At 41.4% G+C, this 26566-nt stretch overlaps 2 protein-coding genes and 1 long non-coding RNA gene across 4 annotated transcripts in view; 1 reads left to right on the top strand and 2 right to left on the bottom strand.

Annotated features, from left to right (window-relative positions):
• myo1d (myosin 1D) overlaps positions 1-18118 on the bottom strand; it is a 123640-nt gene extending 105522 nt beyond the window's left edge. The window contains exon 1 of the mRNA XM_061028411.1: positions 17623-18118. Coding sequence (XP_060884394.1) covers positions 17623-17717 — 95 coding nt within the window. The 5' untranslated portion in view covers positions 17718-18118. The remainder of the gene's footprint in view (positions 1-17622) is intronic.
• Positions 1-26566, top strand: part of LOC132955552 (uncharacterized) — a 735720-nt gene that overhangs the window by 602982 nt on the left and 106172 nt on the right. The gene's annotated exons all lie outside the window — the stretch shown is intronic.
• Positions 19868-26082, bottom strand: LOC132955835 (uncharacterized). Its single transcript, XM_061028887.1, has 9 exons — positions 25824-26082; positions 24469-24543; positions 24154-24219; positions 22400-22474; positions 22273-22318; positions 21935-22144; positions 21576-21845; positions 20842-20931; positions 19868-20521 (listed from the first exon to the last, which is right to left on the bottom strand). Exons 2-9 carry the CDS (start codon positions 24541-24543, stop codon positions 20076-20078), a joined length of 1278 nt encoding a protein of 425 aa, XP_060884870.1. The 5' UTR covers positions 25824-26082; the 3' UTR covers positions 19868-20075.

Below are 26566 nucleotides of genomic sequence, written 5' to 3'. Positions count from 1 at the left end.
GAGAGGAGAGGAGAGACAAGAGAGGAGAGGAGAGACAAGAGAGGAGAGGAGAGGAGACGAGAGAGGAGAGGAGAGACAAGAGAGGAGAGGAGACAAGAGAGGAGAGGAGACAAGAGAGGAGAGGAGAGGAGAGGAGAAGAGAGGAGACGAGAGGAGAGGAGAGACAAGAGAGGAGAGGAGACAAGAGAGGAGAGGAGAGGAGAGGAGAAGAGAGGAGACGAGAGGAGAGGAGAGACAAGAGAGGAGAGGAGAGACAAGAGAGGAGAGGAGACGAGACGAGAGAGGAGAGGAGAGGAGACAAGAGAGGAGAGGAGAGGAGAAGAGAGGAGACGAGAGGAGAGGAGAGACAAGAGAGGAGAGGAGAGACAAGAGAGGAGAGGAGAGGAGAGACAAGAGAGGAGACAAGAGAGGAGAGACAAGAGAGGAGAGGAGAGGAGAGGAGACGAGAGAGGAGAGGAGAGACAAGAGAGGAGAGACAAGAGAGGAGAGGAGAGGAGACAAGAGAGGAGACAAGAGAGGAGAGACAAGAGAGGAGAGGAGAGGAGACAAGAGAGGAGACGAGACGAGAGAGGAGAGGAGAGGAGAGACAAGAGAGGAGAGACAAGAGAGGAGAGACAAGAGAGGAGAGGAGAGGAGAGACAAGAGAGGAGAGGAGAGGAGACAAGAGAGGAGAGGAGAGGAGAAGAGAGGAGAGGAGAGACAAGAGAGGAGAGGAGAGACAAGAGAGGAGAGGAGAGACAAGAGAGGAGAGGAGAGGAGAGGAGACGAGAGAGGAGAGGAGAGACAAGAGAGGAGAGACAAGAGAGGAGAGGAGAGGAGACAAGAGAGGAGACAAGAGAGGAGAGACAGGAGAGGAGAGGAGAGGAGAGGAGACAAGAGACGAGACGAGACGAGACAAGAGAGGAGAGGAGAGGAGAGACAAGAGAGGAGAGACAAGAGAGGAGAGACAAGAGAGGAGAGGAGAGGAGAGACAAGAGAGGAGAGGAGAGGAGACAAGAGAGGAGAGGAGAGGAGAAGAGAGGAGACGAGAGGAGAGGAGAGACAAGAGAGGAGAGGAGAGACAAGAGAGGAGAGGAGAGGAGACGAGAGAGGAGAGGAGAGACAAGAGAGGAGAGGAGAGGAGACAAGAGAGGAGAGGAGAGGAGACAAGAGAGGAGAGGAGAGGAGACAAGAGAGGAGAGGAGAGGAGAAGAGAGGAGAGGAGAGACAAGAGAGGAGAGGAGAGGAGAGACAAGAGAGGAGAGGAGAGGAGAGGAGACGAGAGAGAAGAAATAGATGAGACAGAGACGACAAGACAAGAGTGAGATAGGAGAGGATAGGAGAGAGGAGGAGAGGAGAGAGGAGGAGAGGAGAGGAGACACAAGAGAGGAGAGGAGAAAAATCAATCATCGGGAGCGTGTCTGATCCATCTGTCTCTCTCTCGTTTAGGAGGATTTAAATGACAAACAGGGACAGAGATTAGAGAACGTTATGGGTCACAGCAGTCTCCTGAAAAACTATTTAAAGCTGCACGGAAACTGATGGGAGTTAAATTTGGAAACATGCTCATTTGTCTGTTTATTTTATCTAAATTGGGCAGTGACTCGTACATCTTGAGGTTAGATAAAGGTTGCCACATGAGTTTAAAGATTCTTTTAAAAGTAGAGAGAGTTTCCTCATCCATCCATAAACCCCTGAGGTGCAGTACCTAACTCCCTCTGAATCCTCTTTCTGTCAGTCCAGCTGTGAAGGGAAGTGTGTCTGAACTGCTCTGACCTGCAGCTCCTGTGATCTCTTTCCAAAAAACGACCCCTCCCAAAAGCTGCCAGGAAATGAGACCGAGGGCGAGAGAGGGAGGGCGAGAGAGGGAGGGCGCAGAGAGGGAGGAATAATGATCGTACAAAAAAAGCAGAAAAAGATGATTCATGTAGTTTCTGACTCCCACACCCTGGATGTCCTGGTATCAGATGCTTTCATGCTTAAATTATGCAGCTAAATATATCACAGGAATCATCAAAGTTTCCTGAAGAGCCTGATATAGTAAATTACTTTGAACCATTATCAACTATAGGAATCGGTCAGACTGACAAACTGAACAGTGATGTGTCTGATCCTGCAAATCAACTCACATCAAACAAAAGGGCCATGAAATAAAACTTTTTGCAATTATTTTGACTAATATAACAAATGGAAGATGATTCATGCACGTGAGGAATGATAACTGGTATTTCACGATTTAAAATTTGACTGAAAAAAAAAAAGTTTTTGTTTTTGCAGACCATGCAGAGCATCACTATCAGGGCTTAGTGTTTCCCACAGCCTCACGATAACATATGTATCATGATATAACGGCCACGATGCGATCTATACATACTGATTTGGATATGATGACCATGTCTTTCATACAATTAACCACAACAGCTGTTCTTTATTGTTGACAATAACACCAAATGCAGCATTTTAAGGATCTTATAAACTTAAAAAAAAACTTAAAAATTCAGGTCCTCAGAGATCCTAGAAGTTGCAGAAAATATTCTGTTTATGGCCCCAGATATAAGGAGAGAAAAATGATATATCGCCGGAGCACCCGGAGAGAACCCACACATGCACGGAGAGAACATGCAAACTCCACACAGAGAGGCTCCTGTCAGACGGGGATTCAAACCAGGAACCTCCTCCCTGCGAGGTAACAGCGCTAACCACCGCGCAGCCTCATGTAGCCGACTTTTTAAATCTTTAAAAAAAGCGACTTCAAAGTTTTTCTCTTACACAAAAGCAGAGAGGGAAACTTGATGAGTGTTTTTTTTTTTTTCATTCTTTCAAGTCTGCCCAAAAAAAAAAAATACCAGAGGAACACTAATAACACACCCAAAATGTTGCACAAATGTTATGCACACTCACTCCCCTCTGATGTGAATTACAGAGCAGAGCACAACCACCGTCTCCAGTCCTGTTTGGGTGGGTCTAGTTTATGGTTAACTTAAGGAGGAGCGGCGACTGTTTATGACATTTTCTCACCAACAATCCCTCCAAACTCCACACACACACAGACACACACACACAGACACACACACACACACACAGACACACACACACAGACACACACACACACACACACACACACACACACAGAAGTTCAGAAAAGATTTGAAGTGAATTTGATGTGAGACGACCACCCTAACATCTCTCTCCCCTGAGGCTGCACACACGGGTGTAACTATGAAAGTTTATGTGACTGTCTGCCTCTGCTTGTGATCGCAAACATTATTAAAAAAAAACACAAACTCAGAGACGTCACACACACACACACGCGGAGTAAATCTTTCATGGAAAGTACTTCATGGTATGATGCAGTGTAAAAACTTTATCAGCTTGTTAGCATCTGCTTGTAAAGTCCGATTCAGGGTGCAGATTTGCTAGAAAATCAGAAGCGCTACACATAAATTGATCCAGACTAAAACACATTTTTATTCGGTTTTTTTCATTGCCATTAAAGTTGAAATGAAAGTGTTCCTGTTTTCTGGATCGTGTCCTACATTGTATGCTGCAATCTGTGGCCCATATTAGCCTGCGCTGATCCAGCACGTGTCGTCATCGTCATGCGTTTGAACTTCAGGGTCAGTTCAGGCATTATAAAAAGGGAAAGGAGATAATCTGTGTGTGTTCCACTTTTATCTGCAGTTCATTATCACCGCTCTTGTTTGGACTGATAGCAGTATGCTTCAGGGCTTATCTTCTGGGTACAGGACATCTCTACCTTACACAGCGGCATGCATCGATTTTTTAAAAATGTATCTGCAATTTCTTCGTCTATTCTTCACTTACTTAAAGGGCTTGTAAGTAAGGGTTCAGGGGGATCTGTTGACGTTGATGAAACCAGGCCAGTGGTGATTAAGCGAGTGAAGATGTAGGCCGTGCATCTGCTCACAAGTTTAATAAGAAGGGGGGGGGGGGGGCAAGAGTTGCTGGATTTGACTTGAGGATAATTGCAGGTAGCAGGTTGTTAATGGTGCAAGGCTTGGAGGAGGATGCTAAGAATGCTAAAGTGGAATTAGCTTCCATTCAGCAACAGGAGCATCAGTGAGGTCTCACACATGTGAAGTCGAGGGTTCGGGTTGTGGTAAGGGTTTTGTGCAGCACCAAACGTCATTCGTTATCCTTCACCAAACTGAGGAAATTGTTTGTTCAAAGGGTGATTGTCAGGTTGAAAAAGGAAAAGGAACGAGTCTTAAATTACGCCTCTGTCACTACCTCAGATGGAGGGTCAGGGGTGCAACTACCTCGCCCGGCCGATCCGCTTCAGTACCTTACACTTTTCAAGAGAGGTGTAACAGGGACGTATTCCGCCTTTAAATGGTGGTATGTAAGCGCCAAATGTCTAAAACAGTCTTAAATCTGAAACTGCTTCTTGCATCCCGTCCTTAAAACCGGCATTTTTTAGACTTTTCTATTGTTTTATGTTTCATTTAATTAACAGAAGAGCAAAAATATTAACCAGTTCTTCCATTAGAAGCTGGAAAGAAATTGCTTATTCGACGAGAAAACATTTCTGGGGGGGGGGGGGGGGGGGGGGCACAGGTACAGTGCAGTGTTTCTCAACTGGTGGTTGTCAAAAAGTCTAAGAAGCACTTAAAAAAAAAATTAAAATTTATTATTTTTTGTTCTGGTTCTTTGTTTCGGTCACATTTTCTTTCTACCGTGCGAGGTCCAAACTGCACAATTTTTCATCAAATAAATCTGATTGGTTGGACCCCATGTACGGAGGCTATGGTCCTCCAAGCGGGCAGCCCAGGTTCAAATCCGACCTGTGGCTCCTTTTCCCGCATGTAGATCCCCACTTTCTCTCACCTCCTGTTTCTGCCTCTATCCACCGTCCAATCTGGAACAAAGTTGATTTCTGTTTCCATTCCTGAAGTCTGAGTTTACAGGTTTTGGAGGGAGATGTGAGGTGAAAACGACAGGTGAAAAACAAATAAAAGTTAGTTATTGTAGTTTAATCTGTGGTTTTGGCCCAGATGCTGAGCAGCTCCTGATGCAGATCCAGCTGATTAAAGGCTAAACTCAGCCTGTCGTTGTGTATTATGTGATGTTTACAGTAGCTGTTCATTAATCTTCTCTATACGACAGATATTTCTCCCTCGTGGCTAATAAAAGACTTTCTCTGCTGCAGAAAAAACCTTGAAGTTCAAATTCAGCCTTTGCCTCAGCTTTGTGTTACGCAGACCCGCTTGAAATGAGTCAAATGTTACTCCACTCTGCTCTCCTCTCTTTTATTTACAGTGTGACACAGGCCCTCCTTCACGCTCCGCAGCCCTCAGACATCTGGGCTCTGCGTTTAGGGGATTTTTTTTTTTCCGCTGCTGTGTGAAGCCTGCTCGGTGCTAAACAGCAGCTCCCAGACTGTCTGACGGAGACGCAGCCCCATCAACAAGTTTCACATCCACACTCCCTCGGGCCAACATCAATCTTCTCCACGCCGTCAGAGGAGGTAGTTTCCCCCCGCCGCTAACACAGCTGGAGCAGGGAGACGGATTACGTCAGATTTTGACAGAGGACTTCCTGCTAAGGCTCACATTAAAGCTTTTTAAATCAAGACCTACTAGAATCTAAAAATAGGAGAAAAACAAAACAGTGCAATGATGATTACATCATGTTTTTATGTGCTGATGACACATGTTTGACTCAATCTTTTATTATCTAATGGCTGTGGTCTAAAAACTATTCTGTGTCCTACTTTTCAAAGCCTGTAATGATGTCAGTCTCAGAGTAAATTATATAATGCTTTCTAATTGGAAAAGAGAGGAGGGGTGGGGTCCCATCGGTCAACAGTACAAAAAGCCAAAAGAAAATGAGGATGTGCCAGATGTGAAACAAACAAATGGGAATGATTTTATGAGATAAAATCACAGGAAAACTTTTTTTTTTTTTAAATAATGAATGAGCATTTGAATATTCTAAAATCATGACTCATCCCAAGAGTGGAAATGCCCAAAACACAGCAAAGTTATAAGAAAATTTGGAGGAAAAAAACACAGGAGAGGGCAAAGTACATAAGGCCTAAGCGGACATGCATCCATACATTTTATTTCCCTTTGATGACGAGTAAATTCAGGTTGTTTTCTCATGATTTTAACTTATTTATCACGTTATCTCGGGATAACAAAGCAGTTTTTTTCCACTATAACAAGTTCACTTCAAGAAATCTGCAGAAAACAACTGAAATATGTTGTTATCACAGGAAAACAAGCATTATTATCCTGAGATTATATGAGATAAATTGGCTGAGATCTTGAGAAAACAATCGAAATGTACTCGTAAACATGGTAAAGCGGAGTGAAATAAAAATGTATGGATGCATGTCCTCTTTGGGCTTCCGTAGTTTTTAGGAAAGAAGAAATAATTCAACACAAGTAACAACAAGAGAACACCCAAAGACAAAGCCGTGAATTACTCTCCATTAAGAAACATGTGTTGCTCTCTTTAACACTGCAGGATGCTCCCATGAGGCTGCAGCTCTGACACTCTGGGGGGAAATGGGAGCCATGTGCAAACAGGCCGGCTGCAGATCAGGTGGCTGAAACCTCCATTCTTTGGTAGACTGGGATCCCGGCAACCCACCACACCCCCTTACACACACACACACACACACACACACAAACACCAGCAGCCTGTAAGTACAACACTTTCCATGAAGAGGAGAGATAATTTCAGTCTGATCAAATTTCCAAAAAAGTGAATTAAAAGTCTTTCTGGTGGAAACAGGAGTAAAAGAAATGACGGGAGCGGTCTGAGTCAGAACCCGTTTATGCTTCAACACAGCGGTCAGACACGACTGCTGTAAAAAAAAATCACAAAGGGTTTGGAGAAACGATGACTGGATGGATTTGGAGAGAAAGAGAGTAAGAGTGGGGGGGTGGAAAAAAACAAAAAAAAACAGAAATGCACCCAGACATTACTCAACATGCTATTTCAGGAAGCCATTAAGGGCTAAATCAGGGGTAAGAGGAGGGCGGAGGGGAGCACAAAAACAGACGGATGGATGAAGAATAAAACAAGACAGTGGGAGTAAAAATAGCAGAGACAGAAATAATAGGATTAATAAGAAGACGGAGAAAATACTTCTTCAGAGAAAGGAAGGTGAGGAAACAGTAAAATCATGAGTTCTGCAGAAGTACAAATGACATGTTAAAATAAAAAGGCAGAAAGAAGAAGAACACGAGTTAACCAGTTTGCGAGTTGGCAATAAGTCGGACAAGCAACATGGACACGCCTCCAGGAACGCCTTTGTTTTGTTAGCAAATACCTGTCGATAACTACACACTACATGACAACATGTCCACAGATACACTGCACGATTCTATCCATGTGATAACGACAGAAGGACACGAGGAAGTTTATTGTCGTTGTGGTAGTAAAATGGAATCCGTTTGGCATTCTCAACAGACGCAGAATTAAAAAAAACCTCCAAAACTGGGGCGCAGGTGGTGCAGTGGTTAGTGTGCACGCCCCATGTACGGAGGCTACAGTCCGGGTTCAAATCTGACTTGTCACTCATTTCCTGCATGCCCACTCTCTCTTCCCCTGATTTCTCTGATATTTTTGCTCTTCTGTCCACTGTCCTTTCTCTACTAAAAAAAACGAGACAAAAAGAAGTATATGAAACAATAAATAATAATATAAAAAGTGCAGTGTTAGTCCTCCGCAATGTAATGAAGAGGAGTGAAAGGTTGAATTAAATAGAAATAGTAAAGGAAAGAAGTCACCTAAAAATTAGAACAATTATCTAATGAGGCAGTAAAAAGTGTACGGTGGCAGTAAATAATCCAGCCCAGTGTGTGTGTGTGTGTGTGTGTGAATGTGAGGCGCTGGCTGTGAAAGTGAGTAAGCTGTTCCTCCCCCACAGCGGCTCAGGGCACGGCTCCAACAGGTGGACGAGAGAACAATATGAAACAGGAGGAAGAGAGGTGATGACATCACTGCCACCTGGGACACAAACAAACACAATGACAACATCCGTACGTTCTCACACACACACACACACACACACACACACACACACACACACACACACACACACACACACACACACACACACACACACACACACACACACACACACACACACACACACACACACACACACACACACACACACACACACACACACACACACACACACACACACACACACACACACACACACACACACACACACACACACACACACACACACACACACACACACACACACACACACACACACACACACACACACACACACACACACACACACACACACACACACACACACACACACACACACACACACACACACACACACACACACACACACACATGCGGTTGGTTGTTAAAACCAGACAGCTTTAATGTGACACCTGATGACATGAGTTATTAGACTGAGACAGCGGCCAAAGGCGTGGCTGACAACAACTTGTTCCAGGTAATTACAGTTAAAGACGGGCAGAATTTAAACACAGGAATCGAGACTTCAGTCGTCTACACTCAGGTAAATCTTTGGGCTGTTACCAGGTGTCCATTTTTTAAACCTTGGTGACAACACTGACTGATACAATTTGCAAACGACCTTTCAAAGTGCCGCGATCGCTTACCTCACCAAAACTTTCTTACATAAACCCCTCTCATTAACATTTAAAATGTCACATATTTATTATTTATAACACTCGCCCTTTTCAGAGTGCATTTCTGCAACAGCGCCATAATGAAGCTCAGCGGTCATTGCGCCTATATTTAGCAACGGTGTAATATTGGCGCCCCTGAATTCGACGATGCTGCAGAGCAGGAGTGCACGGCGTGTACATAAATACAGCGGGAGCTCCACATACACTCATAGTCAGACATGCACACACACAGAGTGCTGCTCATCCTGACTGCCTCCATCGATCTCATCTCTGTAACACCTCTGTTACCTCATCTCATATCTCGTCGCCCCCCCATTATGCATTGATGAGATCCACAGTGAAGTGGAAACGCCACAGGGGACGTAAATATCACACCTTGAATCTGCATTCTGATTGGGCGAACTGCTGGACTAGTGATGGACAGTTCAAAAGGTAAAGTATGCCATGGAAAACATCAAAAATCAAATCAGCAAAACCAGAAATTACATCAAATATTCTCATTAAAGTATCGTACAGTGGACTCTGTTGCTTCGTCTGCTATTCTTCTGCATCGTTTTTTTTATATCACGTCTCACCTCAGGAGACCCCCCCCCCCCCCCCCCACGCCCCCCCTCCTGCCTGACAGGGATAGTCTCCCGCTGTGAGGAGCATATGTGAACAGCCAGGTCAGGAGAATCTCCGGAGCAGTCCTCCTGAAATTATCTAGATATTTTCAGGAGTGCATAAAAGTGAAAACGGCTTTAATGAAGCTTTAAACCCCCTCACTCGTTCTTCCTGCACTTAAAGTTTGTTTTATGTAGCAAAGAAACACAGTTTAAAAATGCTATGAGACACGAAGGCAGGGAAAAAGAATAAAAAGTGGTCAAAGCTGAAGTGAACGCTATGCCCTCTGCCCCGCCTGCCAACTCAGTCAGTCCACAAATGAGACGTCTCTGAGAGGCGGGTGAACTTATTTTAAAGGGGGGGGGGGAATAAAGCTCCACAGACACAGCCCCCTGTTTATGTAAGGATGGTAATGTGTTTCAGATTACAGACGCTCGTATGGAAATTCCTGTGGTGAGACTGGACTTTTCACTGCCGGATTGCAGGGGAGCGGGCCTACGGGGCAAAAACGGCTTCCATGAATCTGTACGGGGGGGGGGGGGGGACTCTTTCTCTCATTATAGGAGAGGGAACTCCTGGAAAATCTGTCAAGGGGAACTTAAGCAACACATTCAACTAAAAAAAAACTTGTTTGAGGGCACAGTTTGCACCTAAACTCCAAGACTTGCATCTGAATGTCCGCACAAGCGACATTGTACTTCCTAGCTGCTGGGTGAATGTGCAGGACGACTCGTTCTATCTTTGCATCCATCTCTGAATATTTCTCTTCAAATCCCTGACCAATGCTTCTAAGAAAAACTTTAATAAGCAGGTTGGGATTAAATATTCTTAGAGGCTTTGCTGCACAGAATCCTCCCGTTTTTCATCTCCGTGGCAGGATATGAGCGTGTCATTCAGAACTGTGTGTTCTGCACATGGACTTTGGTTTTATTGCCGCCGGGGAACAAAGCCATTCAAAAAGCAAATATCCAAGCTCCGGGTGAGGAGAGGACCCTGGGCTGGGCAGAAATGCTCTTGGTGCCAAATGCCATCCTCTCCCGGCTTATAAACACATTTTTGGGCTACGGTAGCAACAGTAACTTACAACTGAAAGTATAAACTAGCTAAACTTCCTTAAAAAAAATTCTGTTTTAACCCGCAAATTTGACGGACGTGGACGTAGCAGCAAAGAAAATACAAGTTGAGGCAAAACACAGAGCGGATAAAGCTTGTTCTAAAACGAGGGTGGCCCTTGGGTTGGCTTTCATCATTCATTTTAACTTCAAGGTTGGACTACTAATGACACAGTGCATATTTTTCTTTATAAAAAAAAAGTGGCACTGATAATGTCCTGCAGAAATCTTTTTTTTGTCTTAAATTAAAGAAGAATTTACACCAATTGGGTGGAATAATGTACTATTTACAGTAAAGGCAGAGGTCATTGTTCTAGTATAAATCAGTGATTTCCTGTACAGCAGGTTATCCCCTGCAGCTTTAGTTAGGACATTAGATATGTGTACATTATCACTGAGAAGAAAGACTTCTTTAGAAGAAGAAATGTCGCACAGGAGGAGCACAAAGTCTGACCTTTGACCTTGGGTTTCTCTCCCTTACAATGATTCAATCGGGCACTTTTGATCCCTCTCTCTCTCCTTTTCTGTAGGAGGAACAAGAGAGTGGGATTGTCTTTCTTCACCACACCTTCTAGTCTACTATAGCTGCAATTAAAACAGGAGAAAGATCGTGTCTGAAACAGCAGATAAAGAGTGACATCATGTTAACTTAAAGCTTTGCATTGTAGGTTATGCAACTCTTCAGAGCACGCAATGATAATTTCCACGCTTTTTTTATTCAAATACATGTGCCGGGGTTGCTTTCAGGTTTCCCTACAAGTCTAAGGAGCTGCAGGAAACAATGAAATGCGAGGAGCTAAAGTGAGGGGAAATGCCAGCTTTCCTGCTCGGTTGGCGTTCTCCGTATTATTGGACACTTCCTGTTCAGAGTCCTCTTTAACTCCCCACAGAAGGACTCAAAGGTCAAATCACTCAGAGCATAAACTACAGTCAAACAAACAGGAGCTTTCAAATATCAGAAGGACACTATTTCACTCTTTGAGCTACTTCTCAGGTAAATCTTAAAAACTAAAATCTCAGAAAAAGCAAGCGAGATGCAATCCTGAGCTCTTAAACTCTCTTTACCAAACAGTGGAGCACGTTATCTCTGGGTGATTCAAACTGTACCAGCTTTCAAACGGCGCACATAGTTGGACTCTGGCTGTGTTTTCTCTGCAGGATAAGCCCCACCCGTCATGTTCTCCCAACAAGACTAAAACAAACAACCAGTCCTGTGAAGCTCTGTCCGCTTCCTCCTGACCAAGTCGTCTGCATGAAATCTGATTTTTTAGACAAAGTTTACAAGGTATCGAGAGTGTGTCTGTTTTGTCATCTTGAGTCGCTGACAAACATTTTTAAAAATTAAAAACATTTTAAAAAAGATCCTCCCATATTTATCGGGGAAACGTGGAGCAGTTTAGCAGGAATGTTTCTTTCCTGGATTCCAAGCAGACAAAACACCGCTGCCTTATAAAGACATTAAGCTGCTGTGAAACTGAGCCGAGCTGGTGGGACATTTACAATATGCAGAGAGACTTTTCCCCAATTATGTTACCGTGCATTTGCTTCCTGCACTTATCAACATGTCGTCAAAACCAACTCAGCAAATTAAGGGAGGGACAAAATATGGACACGGGGATGTACGGTCGTCCTGACTCGTGTGATACAATTAATGAATTGCTGGTTCATGACTCCTCGTGGTGGCATGGATGACATGAGGAGGGTAATGAGAACCAAAGTGAATTGGATAAAGAAGAAGTTCAAAGGGGGACAAGTGAAGAAGAAGAAGAAGAAGAAGAAGAAGAAGAAGAAGACAGCGGGATAATGTCAGACAGCGGTGAAAAGAATGTAAAGGATGGAGCGTGATAAGAGGAGAAACTGACACCAAATTACAGAACACATTAATCCCGCACTTATCTTTCTAGGGGAATTTTAAACACTTCAGTTAATTAGAGATCATCATGCATCATTATATCCTTGTCTTGCAATATTTCAGTTATTGCAGAATCGCTGCATCATGTTAGTTACCCGGTGATTCCTAATCCTACATCGAATACAGCAGGTCGTTCAGTAGCTCGTGGGTCAAAATATAACCATCTAGGAACCCTTTTGTATGTGCAGGCCTCCGTGGTAAATGCATTAACAAAATAAGATGATACATCCTGTTCTACTTTCAAAATAAATCAGTCTACTTGGCAACATTTCTCAAGTGAAGACGTCCTTTAAGAGTTTCAAAATGAGGGTTGTTATGAAGAAATATCCGGATTTTAAGGAGGTTTGGATGTGCAGCAGTAGCAGTATTGACATTTTTGACAACATTACAAGATGGCATTGTCCAACCTAAACTATTCAAGGGTTACCTAAAGAATCATATTTTTTTTTGAAGCAATTAACAACTGAACAAACTGCAGTTTTTGAAGAGTTGACCTGACGGCATCTTTCCTGCCGAGGAGCTCTAAAGCAAGACGCTCACTCCCTAACATTCACACATAAAACTCCTCTGTATGCCTTTGCCATATCACAAAGTGCCTATCAAAATAGAGACGCATTAATCACACATTTTAAAGATGTATTTTGATACTGTAATTCTCGTCAGTCCTTAACCAGCAGTGGTTTTCCATCATGACTCATTTTTAATCACATATCAGATGAATCTTCGACTAAACACATGTTGGGGGGGAAATGGTCTGTGTCGCACAGTTTCAGGCTGAGAAGTTTTTTTTTTTATCTGCTCACTGGTCAAATCAGGCAAATTCCCAAGACCCTGCAGGAATTCGGCCCCCAACTTTTATCCTACCAGACATCTCAGCGAAGAGACCGGGCATCCGAGGGGGCTCTATTTAGAGACCGGGAGGCTCTGTGGAAACAAGGCCACAAGGTTCAACCTCAAGTCAAACAAAGTAAAATGTCAACTTGAACGACCACTTCTGACCACACAATCTTTTCCAAACCATGCCTCACGTGCAGCCACTGGGAGGGGGGGGGGGGGGGGGGGGGGTTGGATACCTACTCAAAAAAAGCTAGCATTTAATCGCTGAAGCAGAAGTCATTAAAGAAAGGCTGGAGGTACAGTGAAGCTCAGCATTTGACCAACGTTGAACTTATTTTAACTCTATGGATAAATCAATCAGCACATCATAAAGTAAAATGGCAACAACAAGCGTTTACTGTGCAATGTTTGGCCTGCATGTGAAATGATTGAGGGCCACCTAGGGCGGGGAATCTTTTGGGTGTCTCACGATTCAATTCGATTAGCCTTAGCAGAGAGTGACTGTTATTAATCTATCTAAAAACCTCAGAAGATAAGAATCTAGATTTTAACAGCCTACTCCTCACTGTGAAGCATCGTTTGAACTTCTGGTGAAGACATTTGAAGAGTTTTGCAATAAACACATAAAAGTACATAAACCTAGCAGTAAGGTAATGATGGAAGTGAACCCCTTTTGTCCCCCAAAGATAAGGAAATTGTTGACCAAAAAACAGTAACATAACGTCAATGCATCACGGGTAAGCGTCAGTCCCCTGGACAAAACCAAGACACAAGAAACAGCCCCGTTTCCACCGAGCAGTCCGGTTTAGATCGCTTCGGAAAGGTACTCATTTGTTGGCAAAAGTTGGGAATGGTACCAAAATAAGGGATCAGAACCGTCCTACTTTTTTGGTACCTTTCTGTTGGGGTGCCAAGGGTACCGATCAGATCCTAAAGGGTCCTTTTTGTTTACTGTGTCCCGTTCTTCTTCTTTGTTGAACATAATTAATAGCAGGCTACACTGTGTTGGGCTGCTATGATGTCACACTATTTTATAGCTGACTCAGCTATCTCCATCTGGCTTACACTCCGCTTACCAAATAAGGGTACACTTGACTGTGGAAACAAGAGCAAGATCAGGGTTTACCGTACCGAACTGAACCAAATCAGACCGCTTGGTGGAAACCGGGCTAATAACGTGTCCACTGAAGACGGTCCGCAATATACGATATAATAACTATTTGATGCAATACGATAATTTGATCTCGCAGGGAAATTTGTCTTGGATTTGAATGCTGCACATATTGAGCTGTCTCCAGAGCTCATTTTTTAGCTTCAAATTGTTTGATTCATTGTTAATCTCTGGTTGGAATAATTAAAGCGAGATGTGGCTCAACGATGAAACAATATCACAGCCACATTTTGTTGCCATATCAACCAGTCCTATGACTTCCATGTTTTTTGGGAAGGTTGGAAAATATGAGCTTCAATTCAATATTTTAATGAAGTGTTGAGATGAGTTCTGGTCCAACTGTGAGCTGTTTTCTAGACATTACCTGGAGGCTCAGGTCTCAGATGTCGGGTTAAACAAACCCAGGAGGGATGTGCCAACGTGCTACTTGATTTGGATAACTGTACCAGGAATAACGGCGACCATTAGATGCCTCATTCCCGTTGGATTCCTCCTTCAAGTGGTCAACTCCCATTCAGACAAACACTTACAAACTACAGGGAGGAAAAAAGGAAGCACTCCTGGCCGGTCACACCCTCTACAAATAACAATCTGCACACGCCATCTCCGGGCCGAGCTGTCTGGCTGGAGGGAAAACAAGCAGACAGAAAATGGGACAGATTTGGGAAAATGGGGCCTTCTGCTGTCTGGGTGCTCTCAGGTCTTTTTGTCTGGCTGCCAGAGCTACTGTACACTACACACACACACACACACACACACACACACACCGACGCAGCACCGCAAATTATCTAATGGAAGAGGTATGGCTACAAAAACAGAGTTCACCAGAACAGCTTGGTCCTCTTTTGGAACATGCACACTTCTCTACCTGGCACTCTTTCTGAGACGGAGTCAGCTTCACCTTTGTGGTATAAAGATGGAAACAAGGAAGTTTACAGCTGCAATGATTATTTGAGGTTGTACAGTTACTAATGAATGTTTATTTAGTTCTATCTATCTGGAGATGTGCTGAACATTTTCTCCATCAATTACTCCATTCTTTGGTCTTAAAAAAGTAAAATTAAAAATTGCTGTCATCATTTCTTAGAAGCCAAAGTGTTACCTGGTTGTGTTGTTATGTCCAAAACAACAAAGATATTTAATCAATAAAAAAAACAAATCAGCAAATTCTTTCTTATAAGAAGCTTAAAAAAACAATTTAAAAAATTGGCTTCACTTTCGGAAACAACGACTGACCCATTAATGCAGTTATCCAAACAGTTGCTAAATAGTTGGTGTCAGTTTATGCACTAAAAATTGCATTCAATGAGTTAGACACCGAAACTAAATTGACCTTTTAATACTTTAAATATCGAAACAAAATGTCTCAATTTACCAGACACATTTGTCATACATGGTCAGGTCTTGTTTCCATATTATTTGAGCCCATATTTAGTTCAAGTTACAGCACGGCTGCTTGTTATTTATTCAATATAAAACACCAGGAAAAAAAGTTTGAACTCCTAAACCTTTAAGGTATCATAAAATACTTTGGTTTCATTTGGATCTTCAGGAAGCCATGCAACATTTGACTACTACTGATAGCTTCGCATGAGAACAACTCAACCATGAGCAACAGGAACATGCAAACAAACTCATAACTGACAAACCTGATAAAAGGTGCTACAAGACAACTTATCATTCAACCTTTTTAACAAATACAAATGAAGACCAGATGAAGCTGGTCAAAGTGATGTCTTTTCCTTAAGTCAACCAAGAAGTTACATTTCATCACCCTTGGACTGGGTACCAAAACGACAAGTCAGTTTAAAAAAAAAGTATTATTATTGATATGTTGGCCCTCGATGCAGGTCAAAATATTGTGTTCAAGCTGCAACAACCAGCCGCCACCTACACTAGTCAGGGCTGTATGTCTGGTTAATGGGCCTGCTCTCCTCGCTCTACAACAAGATTAACTGGATGACTACTTGAACACATCATTGAATAAGAATTGTTCCATTTTGTAATCTTTGGTTGACCAGTCACTGCACAATCAACAACATTTTATTGTCCCTCCCTAATTGTTATTGTCTGTAAACTACGGTATCTAAATGACAACGTTTCTACAAGAGGTTTTGAATTATTATGAGTAAAAGCACATTCATTTTCTATCTATATTTAGTTGTGAAGGATTACATCTGAAGTCTCATAGCTTCTTCTCTATCCTCTGACATTGAAGTGTTTTAAGGACAACCTGTAAAACCCCTCTGACTCTCTCTCTCATAGATCGCACATAGCTCTGTATATATATATATATATATATATATATATATATATATATATATATATATTTATTTCATAGTTCTGTTTACATCTGATAGTCCGATCACTGTCCACTTATATCTACTCTTTTTATATTTTGTATTTTAAGTTAAGTTTAAGTTGTATTTAAATTGACACTTTATATTTAGGTTAAAATGTTTCGTACCTGCTCTGTTGTTATTTTACTGCTCTGTGTGCAAATGAAGTTTTTTTGAATTTGAACTCATTGTAAACGACTTTGCTGAAACAAAATACGTTTCCAACTTTTAAAAAGCTCCACTAACTACATCCCTTTAACCTCTACTGTACAAGGAAGTCCTGCTGAGCCACCACCCACTAAACAACAAAACACCTTAAGCTGACATCAGGGATCAGTTTTCACTTTCTTCAGGCTACAGATGGCAGACTGGGGGAAAGGAGGTGAAACTGATTCCAAGCCACCCTCCTCCTGCTGCTGCTTCTTCTTACTTCTGCTCTCTCCATTCACAAACTACTCCTGACATCATGTTTGACACCGAGCCACTGACAACACAGCTGATAGAAACCTGCTGCACAAACGGAGGAGTTGATTCAAACTATGTGTGTGTGTGTGTGTGTGTGTGTGTGTGTGTGTGTGTGTGTGTGTGTGTGTGTGTGTGTGTGTGTGTGTGTGTGTGTGTGTGTGTGTGTAGTAGTGAAGTAGCTAAAGCTTGGGTGGAGTCAGAATTACCGGTTCGATTCACAGAAAGTATCAAATGAATGCACCCCAGTCAGTCCTGCAACTTTCAAACAAATGACTTATTGTTGCAGCTTCGACACGAGATGTAGCAAGTGAAAGTATAAACTCAAGCACAGGTGCAGCGAAAAAGGTAGCATACAGGTACATAAAAGCTTTCATATTTTAATATAAGCCCAATGCTGACACACCTGAATCATCCACTTAGCACCTGTTGATGCTAAAAAATGCACTTCCGCCTAAAATAGCAAAGATACCTGAGGAGAAACTCTTTAAAATCCAACATTCATCCTCTCATTCTGTGTTTTTACAAAAGGTGAATCGCCACTTACCTGAGTTTTAGGTTAGCCATAAATTCCTCCATAGACACGTTGTCCAAAAGCACAAAATCTGCTTTTCCAAACTCCAGGCTCTCGTGCTCTGCCATGCTGCTACCTTGATGTCTGCGCGTGGAGAAACTAGTTTTTTTTCTTTTAAACAATTGCTTTGAAGTGCCGACAGCAGGTAAACATTGGCGGGCTTCTCTGAGCACCTCCTCTCCTTTACTGGACAGATGTGCAGTCGATTCGCATTTCACTTGTTTCAAAGTGTAATTCCTGTCATGTTAAATTAAATACTCTGAAGCTATAAAAAAAAAAGTGAATATAAATGATTACAAACGCGTTTTTTCTTTCCTTAAAGTCAAGTTTTTGTGTTCGAAGACGAAAGAAATCCCCAAATGTCCTCGTATCCATACAAAGTTGTCCTCTTTTTTACGCCGATAATCATGTATCCTCGTCCCGTTACACCGTGCGCCAGCTCCGTCCGTTTTCCTGGAGTTTCTCTCCCCTGTTGTCCCGGCCGACCATCCACCAATGGGGACCGAAGCCCCGCCCCCCCGCCTATCCCAAAGTCCCGCCCCCCTCCCCGCCCTGCGTGGAGGTGTTGGTCAGAAAAGTTCTATGTGAGTGAGTGAGCCGGGGAGCAAATAGCTGTGCAGACCGCAAGCTCCAGTCTTTGTGATACATATTTCTGCGATGACGGGGCCACCTCTTAAGTTTTAAAACACTCGTAGAGAAAAAAAAAAAAAAAAAATGTTGGCCTGACTTTTATGATGCCCGCTGTTACCATAAAAGGAAACATCAGAATTTCTCATTGGGAAATTAATGGAAAAATGCGGCTGAATGAACCCATTGAACAATTATTAGTTAAACTATCAGGTCTTTAACATTTTCTTTGATCTGCCCGCAATGAATCTGAATGAGGCCCCAGGTATAATAAACTCCTGAACAGGGAGCTGGCATAAAATCCACCATGCTTATCCTGGTGTTAGTGCGCCCCCTTGTGTTAGACAGCGGTATGCACCAATATTGGAACAGCACAAATTAAGGAGCTTAATTTGTATCGATTACTTTTTACTTCTCCCCTACATTTCAGAGGGAAATATTGTACATCAATATAGTTATACTGCCAGTAAGATAACTGGCACACAGCAGCTTTCCTTATCAGATATCTGGAGAAAACAAATTGTGAGGAAAGGAAAGTCAATCTTGGCCCGCTCTGACCATCCTCTCCTGGAGGAATTTGCTCTATTCCCCCTCTGATCAGAGGTACAGGCTGCTCAGGGGTATGTTCCTATTGTAATTAATGTCCTTAATCTTTTCTAAAAACATGACTGCACTTTCAAGCTGCACTATTTCACTTTATTTATAATGCTACCATTCCTTTAGGGTTTAGAAACTAATGCATCCATAACTGCTTTTACAGCGGGAGCACATTATTAGATCTCTTAAATATTTTAAACTCTGTCTTTTATACAAAAGTTTTAGGTTTTTCAATTATTCTAGGAAAGAATAAATTATTGACATTAGATATTTCTGACTGTTCCTGATTTTAAAATACAATTCTAGGATAGCCTGCAGTTCTGGAGACACTTGAAATATATTTACAATATTTACAATCTGAGGCCTCCTTTTATTGTGTAAAAAAGGCAAATTGTACTCTTTTTGTTAAAGGTCACATGTTCTGCAAAATACGCTTTACCATATTTTTCTGACACTAATATGTGTCTCTAGTCCGTCTACAAACCCCCCAATCATGAGAAAAGTCCATCATCTCCGTCTTCTGCCTGCTCCACTTTTCAGAAAATGTGTGCTCAAACAGGCCGTTTGGAGATTCTCCCTTCATGACATCACAAAGGGCAGTAGCCCCTCCCCCAGGTGGGTGACACTCTGAGTCTGCCTTCTCACCGTAAACAATAGGACATGGAGCGAGAAAGCACCGAGTACACCCGAGCCCTTCCAGAGAGGGGGCGTGGTCAGACACAGCTCATTTACATATTTAAAGGTACAGACACAGAAACAGCCTGTTCTGAGCTGGGCTGAAATAGAGGGGTTTATAGACATGATCAAATACAGGATCAGAGTGGATTTAGAACAAGAAACTTCACACACATGTTTTGAGGAGCTCTGACACTTATTTAAAGTTGTTGAAGAGGAAGAGGATATGTGACCTTTAATGATATATTGACTTTAACATGAAAGTAAGTTGTCTATTTTTTGTCCTTGTGATGTTAATATAAATTATAAATACACATCATTTATTATACTTATTTATTTCAAAGTTTACATATGAGCTTAAAATCAGATCTTTTTATGAATTCAGACACTGAGCAGACAATCCAGAGTGGTTTACAGGTAGGTCTATACAACTCTTCCATTCAGATAACACTACGACTACAAATATAAAATGAACATAACAGCAGAGTTGTTTTTTTTTAAAACTCTCCCCGAGTTTGAATTACAGATCAAGGATACTTTGTTCGGATATTAACATTTACATTGTGCTCTCTCCATTGTGCGAGCAGTGAGCCTCCGAACGTGATGGTGGAGGAGGCAGAATTGGCCCAGGAGTGCCCACAGTTGTGGGTGACGTAGACTGAAGCCCCCCTGCGGAGGAAGGTCATGTAGGTGGACAAACTGCCGACAGACGAGGGTCGAGCGACGTTCGTTTGAGAGACGGCCACCCAGTAACCGTTGACGCCCAGCCACAGTTCAGTATTCAGACTGGCGTTTGTGGTCTGGGTGGAGAAGAAGAACTGGTAGACGCCGTGAACCGGAGCCCTGAACACCCCGGTTCTTCTGTTGAAGCCTCGGCCCACGTTCACCAGAACCTTACTGTACTTGATCCGGTTCACTTTGCCTTTGAGCTGGCCGGGGAACGAGGCAAAGAAGTGGATCTGCATGGGAGACCCTGAAAGAAGAAGCAAAGACATCAATATTTTTATTAGGACAAAGAGTGACGCTGCTGCTTTTGAAAAAAATTTTTGTGGCTTTGGGGGGAAAATAATTTATATTTCAAAGAAAGCTTTTATGACACTGAGGTTGATTCAATTTAAATGACAGCTGTCAATATCATGCAGGAAGGGTTCTGAGAAAAAGATGCATTCTGGGAAATGTAGTGAATCCAGGGAATGGAAATGCAACTGCTCCAAAACTATCCATTACCACCTGAGTATTTTAAGGAAGCATTGGGTGAAAGACGCCTCAGAAAACAACCCAAAATAAACTTACATCTGTTTGTCTTACACATCCAGTTTGTCTTATCCCGGCTCACACAGGACTGGTCTCTCCTGCAGCGCCCACACACCAGAGTGTTGATATCTGAGGAGAGAGATACAGCATCATTAAGACATCGCCCATTAATATTACACTGCAGCCTGCAAAAAAAGATAAGAAATAGGATTTTTATACTTTTTAAAAGATATACTTTTAGAGACGGTAATACTCAGACAGTGAGCTTCTTACATTTGACAACTGCAAGACAAAACTAAGTTCTTGAGGCTGTAGTCCTCCAATTGGGCGGCCCAGGTTCAAATCTGACCTGTAGCTCCTTTCACCCATGTCATTCCCCAATTTCTCTCTCCCCGACTCTGACTCCGTCCTCGTCCTATCTCTAAATAAAGGCTTAAAAAAAGCTCCAAATAAACCGCTAAAAAAAGTTCTTGAGACTCTTTGTCCAAAATCAGAAATTCTCAGTAAAACATATAAATGCTAGAATGTGCATTAAATGGTTTAGGTCTCTAAAAATAAATGACACAACAACAGGTCCACTCCAGTAAGGAATGACGACCCAAACAGTTTGTTCTTATTGGTTGAAGCCATGTCTTTAATTAAATCCAATGTTTATATTTATTTCCAATAAATAAATGCAAAAATTTAACTTTTTAATAGAATCATTTGAATTTTTTAAACCCTTTGGAAAAAGCTGTGCATGTTATTTAAATGGCCCAGTGTTTATTCAGTACCTGCACAGTAAGCCAGATAACAGGACGTCGGTTTGGTGAATTGATAGACGTAGTAGTTTCCACAACACTTCTTGACATTGATGGGGGTGGATTCAAAAGCGCAGCAGTTCTTATTCCAGTGGCCGCACACTCTGCGGGTGACGATGCCGTCCCTCCTCCTTGGGTGAGGCCCGGCCAGCCACAGGGGGGCGTGGGTGCCACATTTGTTCACAGGGACACACCTCTCGGGCATCTGCAGACTCTGGCCCTTGTAGTAGAGACGGTACCAGCCTGAGGTGCAACAAGATAAAGAAACACATAAAAAGAGTTTGAATCATCTCAAAAAATTTAATGATTTTATTCAGAATTGTCTTTTCTACCTTTCCAATTGACGTTGCGGTCGCACATCTTGTTATTATTGGTGGTGTTGGTGGCCCTCCAGTACTGGTCCAGGGCCGTGTAGTGAAAGCAGGGGTCCTCACTTCTCCTGGAGTCTCCCTCAAAGGAATCAAGGCTGTCTTCATCTTCTTCTTCTCCTTCTCCCTTCTCCTTCACGTCATAATTTGGACCATAAGTCAGGATGTTTGTTCCTGTTTCACAAGAGAGATTATCCAACAGTTTAGTCCTCATCGCCTGAAAATCTGCAAGAACGAGGATGACATCTTTATGAGGAACATAAAGCAATGAAACATGAAACAATCTCAGTAAATGGACTGACCCACTTCGTCGTGCCCTCTCCTCTTCTGATCCCTCGTCATGTGCATCTGTGAATGAATAAAACCACACATTCAGAGGAGCGATATGCAGCATGCAGACGGATTATAATGAGATGATGCAGAGTCTACCTGAGTCAGAGCACTCTGCTGCTGCTGCTGCTGCTGATGAAGTGTTGTTTGTTCACACCTCAGACGCTCCATCTCCTATGAAACAGCACAGTGTGCACAAAAAAGTAAGAAGTGTTGGACGCTCATTAAAAGAAAAAGCAACAAATTCTGAGGAGTCATGACACCTCAGGATTAACATAATAATGACACACTCTGAGGTTGCAGCTCATGTCAAGTCTGCAACAGACAAAGAAAATACTTTTGTGTTTCTGAAGAGAGGGAGAAACTTAAAGCATAAAAATAGGAGCACAAATGATCTTATAATTGGACTGTTTTAGAGATGACAGTGAATACACTCAAGTTAAACTCTGCCAGAATTGCACAAGGTGAGAAACTCTCCATAGCACCACAAAGATGACGATGAAATTCACCTTAAATCAGAATTAAGGGTCAAGGGATAAATCAAATTTAAGTTTTTGGTGACTCTTTTTTTTGGTTTCTTCAGCCACGATATTTTACAAAAGTTGTTGTGAGTGTGAAGGCCGATTGTACTGCAAGAAAATGACAATTTGCACATCATCCATCACTTATTTTTGCATTCAGTGTTCGAAGAAGGCTTGCAATCAAAACAATTTTATAAATCTAATTAATCCCTCAATCATTTGGTCAATAAAACATTCAAAACTACCAAAAATGATGAACAAAATTTCTCAAATCTCATTATCCATCCATCCATTATTCTATTATTATGTCTTTATTTAAACTCAAAAATCATTGAGAGTAGGATTTACAATGACGTCGAGCAGGATAAACAATGAAAAATATAAAAATACATATACATATATATATATACACATACACATATAAGTATATGCATATACTGTATACATACATATACATACACATCATAGATAAACAAGACCAGTTAAAACCAACAAACAGATAATAAGAAGTATTTTAAAATCAAAATAAATTAAAACATCAGCAATCAGAAGTAAGGAAGTCAATCATTTTAAGTTTATTTTTTCATTTTTATATATTTTTTTAATTCTTATTGGTGTGCATTAGTCTCTCAATGATTTTATAAACTACTTTTTTGTCAATCATTTTTCTGCACTCTTGTGAAGCACTTTGAACTGCAATTTAATTTGTCTGAAAGGTGCTGTATAAATAATGTTTGATTGAATTAAAGCTCTAAAATGGCTATAAGAGACCAGTGCCTATGTGGGGTCACACGGGGTGCTGGAGACGATTCTAGCTGTTATTGAGTGAGAGGCGGGGTTACACCATGGACAGGTCGGTCGCCTGTCAATCACAGGGCTGACATATAGAAACAGACAACCAGTCACACTCACACCTACAGGTTATTTAGAGTCACCAGTTAACCTAACGAGCATGTCTTTGGACTGTGTATCTGGAGAGAACCCACACATGCACGGGGAGAACATGCAAACTCCACACAGAGAGGCTCCTGTCAGACGAGGATTCAAACCAGGAACCTCCTCTCTGTGAGGCAACAGCGCTAACCACGGCAACACCGTGCAGCCCCTAAATGTCGTCATGTATCTTTACAAATGATCTTTCATCATCCTAACTGACTAAAATCCAAAGATATTAAGTTTCCAGACAAATGAAAAGGAGAAATAAAGTAAATATTCACATTTAAAAGCTGAGAAAAGAAGAGGGTTATCCTTGGAAAATGAGTTGCAATAATTAACCAAATTTCAAAATTATTGAGGAATCAGTTATAAAAGTGATAAAGTGTGACATGTCACCTTAAATACAGCAGCCAGTTGCATAGCCATGGATTGGTTTTCGACGCTCCAAAGCTTCAGCTCCGTCTGTGAAACAAGTAAAAAAATAAAACAGAATTTTGTGTCAACCCAAGTTTGATTTAGTGGGTTTTCCCTTCTCTGTGTTCGGATAAGGAAATGTTCTATTCTCTTTATGCCTTCAGTGAGACTGAAGCTCGGCACAGTTCTGTCCACGCTAAACAACATCTGGGAGACTTTGGCTGCATAATGGATGGATTCTTATCTTCCATCTGTCCTGCAGGCTCTGAGACATCAGTGAACGCAGCTCGTACTCACAGAGTTTGTGTTCCCCGAGCAGCCGAGCGAACACGATGACATCGTTACAAACACGGCCAGAGCGAAGACGACCATCTGCAGAACAAACACAACAGTTAAGGGAAGAGGTCGTTAATACAGTTTGTCACAGGCTCACTGTTTCATAATGTAATAACTTCTTTATGATAACTCTCGCGTTGATGCCTTGAGATATTTTCCTTTTTTAAAAGTAGGATAAAAGTTTGCATTATTTAATCAGTGATTTATGTTTTTGTTTGTGATGTGAGAAAAAAATGAGGAAAGTGTTTAAAATAAATTATTAGAAAAACGTCAATTACGATAAAGTTTCTTATGGAGGCAAGAAAATTAGAATAATAAAGAGAAATAGATTAAATGTGTGCTTAAACATTTTAATTTATGTCGTAGGATAACTTTCTTTTTAAGGTTTATTTTTGGGCTTTTTGTCTTTATTGGAGAAACAGGACGGTGGACTGAGTCAGAAATCTGGATGAGAGAGATAAAATACAAATTTGAGTTGGAACAGAAACATATCTAAATGAGATGTTTTTATTGTTTCTATGAACTTTTTCTAACTTTAAGGCTTAAAGTAAAGGTTTTTTTTGCTTTTCTACATCTTGGTTTTTTCATATATATATTTTTTTAATCATTAAGAAAACATTTTTGAATTTAAATTTAATTAATGTCATGTTACTTGAATATGAAAAAATCTTTGGAAGAGCTAAATTGTTAAATGTAGTGCAAGCATCGTACCCCCCTCTTTCTGCAAAGAAAGTGCTCCAATGTTTGAAAGTTTGAGGGAGGAGCAATTATTTATCTATTATGTGTAATTACTAATGTGTGAAGAATGCTTTTCCTAAATAATAAATAAATACATAAATAATAATAATTTAATAAAACCTGCACAGCTGACTGTCAATTCTTAAATCCTTATTATGATGAGATTTATTTGACTGTAAATCCATCATGTACCTGCACAGCTCCTCCACTGCACATTTTGTGTTTTTATATTCTATTATTATTTTTAAATTGCTTCTTATATTTGTATCTTATTCTATTGAAGTTGTCAACAGGAGCCCTGCTGTTTTAAAGCTTCTTACTATCTTTGCTTCAGTCCATTGCTGATTATTTTGCACCAAAACACCAAGCCAAATTCCTCGTTTGTGTAAATGTATCCTTGGCAATAAAAACTGATTCTGATGATATGTTTCAATCTAAGACTCATAAATTACTGTAAAGAAATTGAGGATAAAAATACAGATTTATATGTGGTAAAAAGATACTTTTTCTCCCCTATAGGGAGCCACACTATCTGTAGTATGTGTTATATTAATATAGTGTAATATATATAAATTCACCTTGATTTTGTACGATGACAGCCAGCTGCTCTGACAGAGACACGAGTAGAACCGTCACAGGAAAGAGGCCATGAAAGTGCTGGAAGAAAACAGAAAACATCATCACATAAAATAATTCACAGATGTTATAAGAATACGTCTGACAAAGTTTTTCTTTATTATGACATAAACATATCCACATTTTAGTGTATGATCCGTGCACGCAAATCCTTTCAGAGTGACTCTTACCTCTTCACATCAGCACCACAAACAAACAAAAAAATCCCCCCCCCCGTCCAATCATCATCTTTTATACGTCTCTGCCACAGTGAAGCACAAAACAAAGAGGAAACGACAGACTTCAGTTTAACAGCATCTTTCCCGCTCACTTCGAGGTGTTACTTTTCTCAGACGAGTTGCAAATGTCGACATGAAATTAGAACAGCGTTGGCAGATTTTCAGTCTGAATGGTCAGCAGTTAAAAACAAAAAAAAGAACAGTAACACCATGAAACGTACCTGACCACGCAGGGAGGAAGTGTGAAAACATGTGACACAAGCATTCATGTGAAGACTTAAACTCATGCATGACAAAGTCTTACATCTTAATTCTTATTAAAAACAAATAAAACAGGTTTGTTGACATTAATGTGTTCTGTATCCTGAATTGGGCTCTTTGTAGAAAACGGTAACTAGTGTTGTAGTCACACTAACAGAGACCAAGACCGAGACATAGCCCACCCAAGACCAGGGCGCTCAGAGACC

Source organism: Labrus mixtus, chromosome 21, assembly GCF_963584025.1.
Source record: "Labrus mixtus chromosome 21, fLabMix1.1, whole genome shotgun sequence".
Classification (NCBI taxonomy): Eukaryota; Metazoa; Chordata; class Actinopteri; order Labriformes; family Labridae; genus Labrus; species Labrus mixtus.
This window is presented reverse-complemented; position numbering and strand designations above follow the sequence as displayed.

What these genes read in the sequence shown, in the direction of transcription:
- LOC132955835 (XM_061028887.1), bottom strand. Translation starts at nt 24,543, where the DNA reads ATGGTCGTCTTCGCTCTGGCCGTGTTTGTAACGATGTCATCGTGTTCG. An exon ending in AACTGGCTGCTGTATTTAAG is followed by an intron (nt 22,475 to 24,153) that starts GTGACATGTCAC and finishes GCTGTTTCATAG; the next exon opens with GAGATGGAGCGTCTGAGGTG. An exon ending in GAGAGGGCACGACGAAGTGG is followed by an intron (nt 22,145 to 22,272) that starts GTCAGTCCATTT and finishes CTTGTGAAACAG; the next exon opens with GAACAAACATCCTGACTTAT.